Source organism: Cyprinodon tularosa, unplaced genomic scaffold (genome assembly GCF_016077235.1).
Source record: "Cyprinodon tularosa strain WSP-4 unplaced genomic scaffold, ASM1607723v1 ctg1972, whole genome shotgun sequence".
Classification (NCBI taxonomy): Eukaryota; Metazoa; Chordata; class Actinopteri; order Cyprinodontiformes; family Cyprinodontidae; genus Cyprinodon; species Cyprinodon tularosa.
Genome location: NW_024038722.1, coordinates 7913 through 16693, shown reverse-complemented (window position 1 = coordinate 16693; position 8781 = coordinate 7913). Strand labels below are relative to the sequence as shown.

The 8781-nt window shown below is 39.3% G+C and overlaps 1 protein-coding gene across 1 annotated transcript; it reads right to left on the bottom strand.

Moving 5' to 3' along the window:
* Window positions 1-946: 946 nt before the first annotated feature.
* Window positions 947-3183, bottom strand: LOC119782798 (gastrula zinc finger protein XlCGF8.2DB-like). Its single transcript, XM_038283956.1, has 2 exons — window positions 3045-3183; window positions 947-2921 (listed from the first exon to the last, which is right to left on the bottom strand). The coding sequence occupies exon 2, from the start codon at window positions 2767-2769 to the stop codon at window positions 1678-1680; it is 1092 nt and encodes a 363-aa protein (XP_038139884.1). The 5' UTR covers window positions 2770-2921; window positions 3045-3183; the 3' UTR covers window positions 947-1677.
* Between the last annotated feature and the right edge of the window lie 5598 nt (window positions 3184-8781).

The window sequence follows — 8781 nt, the reverse complement described above, 5'->3', positions numbered from 1 at the left end:
ACAGGAAAGACTGGAGAAGACAGAAGGTGAATGCCATTAAACTATTTATTTTACAGCTTTAGTTTGGCTGAAAATATCAGAGAAAACATGGAAAAACATTGTTTCTAATTTATATGAAACCAGATAAAGAAACACATTTTTACAATCCATGAGGTTTTTATTGCTGCTCGTTCATCAATTTAGAAGTGATTACAATAATTAAAAACATCCACAGCAGAATATAATCCATAAAATCAGTTGTATAAAATAGGTGATAGTTACTTTCAATCATAGCAGGTAAATAGAACATCTACAGAATCAAGAACAAAACTATTAGAATTAGTTCAAAGGAAAATTATACTTTCAAAAATCTTTAAAAAGCTGAAACTTCACACTTCTAGAGGAGAGTCAGATTTCTTTAATACATTATTAAGACAAAGGCTTTTTACCAAGTTAAAGCAGGTTCAAACTGATCAGTAAAATAACAGCAACATCATCAATCTAGTTTATCTTTTTAAACAAACATGTTTCATCATTTTAGGACTTCAATTTGTTCAGATGTTTAAAAATGTTGGACACAGGCGAAATAGTTGAAAAATTGATCATCTAATTATTTTATGTAAATACGCTCGTGTTTTATGGCAGAGGAGGTCAAACATACAATCAACTGGATTATTTGTTTAGATAAAGAGCCTTTATATCCAAATTGACTTGTGTCTAAAAACCCATCAGGAGGCTCAGTGAATCTCCCTAATAAAGTTCAAAAACATGAAGTAACATGATCCATAAACTGCTGCCGTCCCTCTGTAGTCTAGTTCAAAACAGCTCCTGCAAACATCAGTTGGCTTAAAAATGGGAACTACAGAACTAATTCTTTTAGAATAGGTATATATATTAGGGTGAGCATATTTAGATTTCCATAAAGAGGACACTTTGCCCAGCCTCCAGACGGATTCAGACAGGCTTCTCAAAGGTTCATCAACAGCTTTATTATACCTAAATGATACAGAAATAACCTTTGTAGTAAAATCTGTAACAACCAATTACACAATTAAAGCTCTCTATTAAAATACATAAATAAAATCATGTTCTAAATATGTCCTCTTCTATATTAGAAAATACAGCTTCAACAAATATTCTAACAAAGTACTCAGTCAACTTTGCAGAATAACTCTCACCTCTCAGAGCTTTGTCAGGTTTTTCAGGGTCCATGTGAGCTTTGAGATCTCCAGCACCTTTATTAGACACTTATTACATAGAATCAGTGGTATAAAAGAGGTTAAAGTTCATTTCAATCATAGCAGGTAAAATATAACATCCAAAGAATCAAGACCAAAACTATTAGAAGTAGTTCAAAGGAAAATTATACTTTCAAAGAATCATTAAAAAACATTAATCAGCTAATAGTTAGCTGAGAATGACACACTTATATACGTCCCAAATCTTCATCTGAGACTTCAGGTTTAGAATATAACGTCTAATCTGTTCTAGTTTCTATGTAATGTGTTTCCAAATAATGGCTTTCTTAAAAACTTTACTCCAAAAAGACCATTAACCCTTGATTTTCTCATGCAACCAGGTGAAGCAGTTTCTAGATTGACATTTTATCACCAAACATGGAAAACGACTCAACTGCTCCTTCCTGTGGCGTCTAACTGCTGTTACGAATTCGCTGAATGATTCGCTGTCACAAATCATTCAGGAGAACGGTTTCTCACCTGGGTGAATTCTCGTGTGAGATGTCAAATGACTCTCGTCAGTAAACTTCTTGTTACAAATGGTACAGGAAAAAGGTTTCTCTACTGAGTGAATTCTCATGTGTCTGTCAAAATTAGACTTGTAAGTGAAGCTTTTTCTACAGAAAAGACATACAAAGGGTTTCTCACCTGTATGAATTCTCATGTGTCTGTCAAGATTAGACTTGTAACTGAAGCTTTTTCCACAGGACAAACATACAAAGGGTTTCTCACCTATGTGAATTCTCATGTGTCTATCAACACTAGATTTCTCAGTGAAGCTTTTTCCACAGGCCAAACATACAAAAGGCCTCTCAGCTGAGTGAACTCTCATGTGAGAAGTCAAACTACTCTTGTCAGTAAAAGTCTTGTTACAAATGGTACAGGAAAAAGGTTTCTTACCTGTGTGAATTCTCATGTGAGAAGTCAAATGATCCTTTCGAGTAAAATTATTGTTACAAATGTCACAGGAATAAGGTTTCTCACATGTGTGAATTGTCATGTGTCGAATCAAATGATGTTCTCGACTAAATTTTTTGTTACAAAGGGTACAGGAAAACGGTTTGTCTCCTGTGTGAATTCCCATGTGTCGAGTCAAATGATGTTCTTTAGTAAATATTTTGTTACAAATGTTACAGGAAAATACATCCTCACCTGTGTGAATTTTCATGTGAAAAGTCAAAGTAGTCTTCCCATTAAAAGTTTTGTTACAAATGGTACAGGAATAAGGTTTCTCATCTGAGTGAATTCTCATGTGTCCAGTCAAATGATGTTTTCGAGTAAAACTTTTGCCACAAATCGAGCAGGAAAAAGGCTTCTCTCCTGTATGAATTCTCATGTGTGTGTCAAGATGATGTTTATAAGTGAAGCTTTTTCCACAGGACAAACATTCATAAATCTTCTGACCTGTGTGAGATTTCACGTGAACCATAACATTTTTCTTTTTTAGAAAGTGTTCTTTCCGTGTCAAACATGGGGACAGTTTCTTTCCTTTATCTTTAGTCCGCTGCTTCAGAACAAGCTGCTCTTCCTGCTCACCTATGGGGAGCTCCATGGTTTCCTCTTTTGTCCAGGAATGTTCTGGTTCTTTCTTCTCTTCTTTTATCTGCAGAGCTTCTGGTTCCTCTTGGTCCAAACTGGAATTCCTCTCTTGTTCATAGAGCTGCTGCAAATCCTCCTCTTTTCCAACATAATCCTGCAGGCGGTCTGAAAGACAAACAGCAGAAAGATTTTTTTTTGTAGGTTGAAGAAAGGACACCTCAAACATGGGGAAAGTTTCTCGTTTATTTTCAGCCCGCTGCTTGAGAACAAGCTGCTCTTCCTGCTCACCTATAGAGAGATCCAAGGTTTCCTCTTTTGTCCAGGAATGTTCTGGCTCTTTCTTCTCTTCTTTTATCTGCAGAGCTTCTGGTTCCTCTTGGTCCAAACTGGAATTCCTCTCCTGCTCACAGAGCTGCTGGTCAGAGAAATCCTCCTCTTTTCCAACATAATCCTGAAGGCGGTCTGGAAAGACAAACAGCAGAAAGACTTTCTATCGTAGGTTAAAGAAAGGACACCTCACTTTAATCATCCTCATGCTGATATAAACAGAGTGGACCTAAATCTTGCAGAATGCGCTGCAGCTGTGATGTTAAAATCACAGGTTATAAAAGACCAGTCACTGCTCTACTGTCAGCCACTTTTATCATCAAAGCTGTAGAGTCTATCCGGACAGACCATCTGGTTGTAAATTCAGTTTTAAAATTATTTTATGTTGATTTTTGCTTTCCTCCTTCAGAATCAAAAATTGTTTTTTAGAGTGAAATAAAATGTTTCTGAACAAACTGTATAGCCGACGTAGCTTCACAGATGTTCATCTACCTTCATGGAAACAACAGTTTTCTGTGTTGAGTCTGAAGATCTTAAGATCCAACAGCTATGCATTAGTCAGATGAACTTCCAGAGATATAAGACTGGTTAACTGCTTGTATGTGGAGGCTTCAGGTTCAAACAGGTCTGGGAAAGATACCAGTGGAGGCTGGTTAAGATCAGCCCATTAACTAAAGGCTGCCGGTGCTGATCTGCTAAACTGATCACAGCAGGAATCAGTCTCCTTCTCACCGTTCATTTCTGTTTGGAGAAACATGGAAATATGTTTACTTTTCTGTAATTATAGACTTGCATACATCATCAACGGGGGCCAAAGTACTGTTACAATCATGCAGTACAAATCAACACGAGAAAGCTCAGAGTAAATGAAGTGAAGAAATGTTATAGTTTCAAACCACTAATAGTTTGTCATAAAAATTTGTTTTAAAATGTTTTCAGGTGAGAAAGTAGACCTACAAACTTCACCTGACCAATCAGTCAATCAGAAATATGCACCTATAAAACCATCAAATTTCCTTGGATTGTGCCATCAACATGTGTATTTTTCATTGCTATATGTTGTTACCTTTTCTGGAGTTTAACGGGCCCTCGGAAAATGGAAAACTCAACTCCATACGCAGTAAAGAGGAATCAATACCTCTTGTTCACAAGATTTCTCAATTCTGGATATGCCAGGCCACCCCCAGGTAAACTTGATCGTTCACTTACAACTAGATCATCCCTGGGGGCTTTGGAACTTGTGCTAATATTACTTTTAGCTGGTGATATTGAAATAAATCCTGGACAGGCTAGGAGCACATGCCATGTTGGACTTCAGTTAGCAGGCCCAACCCCTGAGCTAACCAGGCTACAATTACAGCTACCCTGGTTCCTATCTCAGCTGCCTGGGTTACAACTTCAGCTAACCGGGCTTCCACCACGTGGGCTACGGCTAACCGGGCCTCCACCACCTGGGCCACGGCTAGCCGGGCCTCCACCACCTGGGCCACGGCTAGCCGGGCCTCCACCACCAGTGCCACGGCTAACCGTGCTTCCACCACCTTGACGCCACGGCTAGCCGGGCCTCCACCACCTGGGCCACGGCTAACCGGGCCTCCACCACCTTGACGCCACGGCTAGCCGGGCCTCCACCACCTGGGCCACGGCTAACCGGGCCTCCACCACCTGGGCCACGGCTAACCGTGCTTCCACCACCTTGACGCCACGGCTAACCGGGCCTCCACCACCTGGGCCACGGCTAGCCGGGCCTCCACCACCTGGGCCACGGCTAGCCGGGCCTCCACCACCAGTGCCACGGCTAACCGTGCTTCCACCACCTTGACGCCACGGCTAGCCGGGCCTCCACCACCTGGGCCACGGCTAACCGGGCCTCCACCACCTGGGCCACGGCTAGCCGGGCCTCCACCACCTGGGCCACGGCTAGCCGGGCCTCCACCACCTGGGCCACAGCTAGCCGGGCCTCCACTACAAAAGAAGGAGAGAAATCCTGTTTTCAAAAAACATCGGACATCTAAGATTTTCCATACACTTAACCAGGCAAAAACAATCTGGGATCCGCAGGCCAAACCAAAAGGCTTGTTAGGCGGACACTTGAATATACGGAGTATGGCATCTAAAAATGAAGAGCTTCAACATCTACTCTGCAACTCTAACATCGACTTTCTGGGGCTCTCTGAAACCTGGTTATCAGACAACTCTCCAGATTCAGTGGTAACTATGCCAGAGTATAATGTTTATAGGAATGACAGGGCACATGGGAGGGGTGGAGGTGTTCTTCTCTATGTTAAAAGCGCTTTAAAATGTAGACTGATATACTGGCCAGAAGAAATCCAGCTCCAGTATGTTGGTGTAGAAATTTCACTCTCACCTGCAATGTCTTTTATTGTAATTTGCTTGTATCGCAAACCATCTGCTAGATTGGATTTTTATGACAACTTAAAACTTCTTCTTAATCATTGTGATTTAAATAAAGAAATTATAATCATTGGAGATTTTAATGTAAACTGGAATGATAAGAAAGCTGGAAAGAACCTGAAACAAGTCACTGAGCATTTTAATTTTAAACAGTTAATAGAACAACCTACTCGAATAACTTCACACTCCAAAACTTTGATAGACTTGCTTCTTGTAAATAAACCTGGAAGAATTATCAAAACCTTTAATTATGTAACTGGGTTGTCTGACCATAATGCCATCTTCTTCTCAAGAAAACTTACAAAAAAACGTTTTAATGATTCATATAGGCCAAATGCAAAAGTCTCACCCAAAACAATCATTCCCAAAAAATTACTACCAAATCTAGTGGAAGCTCTGCAAAGCTGTGATTGGAACGAAATCGCTCAAAGTAAAGATGTTGAAAATAGCAGCTGTCTATTTCACAAGAAAATTAACGAAGTAATGTTAAACTTTACCAAAAGGGGAAGCCACAGCAAAAGAAAGAGAAATCTATGACCATGGATGAATGAAGAATGTAAGAAATGGATGAGAGACAGAGATGAGCAACTAAAAAAATATATGAAATCCCATCTCATCACAGACAGGCATAAATTTACCTCACTAAGAAATAAGGTTACTCAAATTATGCGAAAGGCTAAAGCAACTTCTTTCATGAACATAATTTCTGAAGCAAATGGAAATTCCAAAAAGATCTGGCAAAGTTTAAATAAATTAACAGGGAAGGATAAAAAAAGCAAAACAAGAAATTGAGTTGAAAATGAACAATATTGCTGTGACTGATCCAGATCTATTGACAAATGAATTTAATAATTATTTTCTAAATTCTGTGAGAGAAATAAGCGAATTATTTCCATCTCCTGATCTTAAACCAAGGTCCATTGATCTCACACAGCCTGTTTTTAATTTACGCGAAATATCAGGGCCGGAAGTTTCCACAATTATTAGTTCACTAAAAACTTCGAAAGCTAAAGACATTCATGGACTAGACACTCATCTCCTAAAATTATGCAAAGAGTCCCTTATTGCTCCAATAACTCACATGGTTAATTTATCCCTTAAACAGAGAATTGTCCCATCATCCTGGAAACTGGCCACAGTCACCCCAATCTTTAAATCTGGTGACAGTTCAAATACATCCAATTATCGACCGATCTGTATACTTCCAGTTGTTTCCACGGTTGTTGAGAGATGGGTAGCAAATATCATACATGAACATTTAAATAATAGTCCCTTTAACCTACATGCAATGCAATTTGGCTTCAGAGCAAACCACTCCACTGAATCAGCAAACAGCTTTTTTATAGAAAAGGTGAAAAGTCAATTGGATATATACCCCTGTGTTGGTGCAGTGTTCCTTGACCTTAAAAAGGCTTTCGACACTGTCAACCATGAAATTCTTCTAACAAAATTGTCAGACTTCAATTTCTCACCAGAGGCAATTCAGTGGCTTAAATCATACCTATCCTCAAGAAAACAATGTGTAAAAATTGACAGTATAAAATCATCGGTCCTGGATGTCTCTGTCGGTGTGCTGCAAGGATCAATACTTGGTCCCCTGTTATTCTCCCTGTACATAAATGATCTTCCCAAAACATGTAATAGTGTGAATTTTCTAATGTATGCAGATGACGCTGTAATTTATACTCATGCAAGAAGTGTTAAAGAGGCAGCTTCTAATCTGACCTCAGCCATGGAGCAAGTACATGACTGGCTTTTTAAATCATGTTTGCTCTTCAATTTAAAAAAAAAAAACGGTCTGTTTGATGTTCTCAAAGCAATCAAAAGAAATAAAAAGCTCCGGAGTATTCTTGAGAGGAGACGAATTACAACTTGTCACAGAATTCAAGTACCTTGGCGTGATACTTGATTCCACTTTGTCCTTTAAAAATCATATAAAAAAAACTTGCCAATACTGTCAAATTTAACCTTAAAAATTTTAAACAAATCAGGTCTTTTTTAACACTTGGTGCTGCTAGAATTGTTCTCCACTCAATGATTTTATCTCACATTGAATACTGCATCACAAGTTGGTCTCTCACCACAGTTACCAATTTAAAATTTATTGAATCACTGTACAAAAAATCTCTAAAAGTTTTTTGACCAAAAACCTAATTCTTTCCATGTATGTAATATTTTGAACAAGTACAATCTTGTAAATTTAGAAAATTTTATAAATTTTAAGTATGTATGCTTCAATTATAAAGCGCTACATGGACTAGCCCCACCTCCTGTGTCTTCTCTGTTCAAACACAAGACTTGAAGTGGCCTGAGAAGCAGGGCCTCCTCCAGAGGAGACTGTGAGGTTCCTCACAGAAGAACAACTTTTGGTCAGAACACTCTCTCTGTGAGAGCCACTAACATCTGGAACAGTCTTCCTCTGCACATACGGGAGAGCCCTACACTGATCAGCTTCAGAGCTCAACTCAAACTACAGATGAAAACAAACCAGTCATGTAACCACTAAACTCTTAACATTTCCTTGTGATGCTTGTATTGTATGTTATGTTCTTTCTTATGTATTTGCCTGCCTAGGGTCTACGGATGAAAACTAGCTTTGTAGCTATAATCCAGCATATTTACATTTGTTTTTATACTGATGTTCATTAATGTGCATTGTCCCTATTCAAATAAATAAACAATAAAAAAACATCTGGAGTTCCGTAAAAATTCAAAAAAATATCCACTGGACTTGGTTTCCAAGATTTGAAGACGTTTCGCCACCTCTCCAGGAAGCTTTGAATTGAGAAAGCCTCCTGGAGAGGTGGCGAAACGTCTTCAAATCTTGGAAACCAAGTCCAGTGGATATTTTTTTGAATTTTTACGGAATGACTATGACCTGGATGACTGAGAACCTTCATCAGCACAGCAAATCTGGAGGTTTCAAAGCAGCATAGCCCCGCCCACAGGACACTGAGGCTAATTGCTGCTAACCTCAGATTGATGCAGTGGCCATTTCTGTCATTTTCTGCTGCCTTCTAGCTTTTTATTAGCCTGGGTCCCATTCCGAACTTAGTCACGCCCACAACGTTTGAGGTCAGGAAGTTCGTTCTGGCATTGCTCAACAGTAGCGCGAGTATGCTAGCACAATATCTGGCGGGCCAATCAAATTGTCAGGACGGGCTTTATACGATGATGGACAGATGATCAACAGTAACGTAATCAACCACGTGACCAAAGCGCGCTTGGGTGACAACAATGGCTGCCGCTGGAGAGTTGAGGTGAGTAGATTCTGCTATTAGGT

Coding starts and splice junctions, on each gene's coding strand:
- LOC119782798 (XM_038283956.1), bottom strand. CDS start 2,769: ATGGAGCTCCCCATAGGTGAGCAGGAAGAGCAGCTTGTTCTGAAGCAG.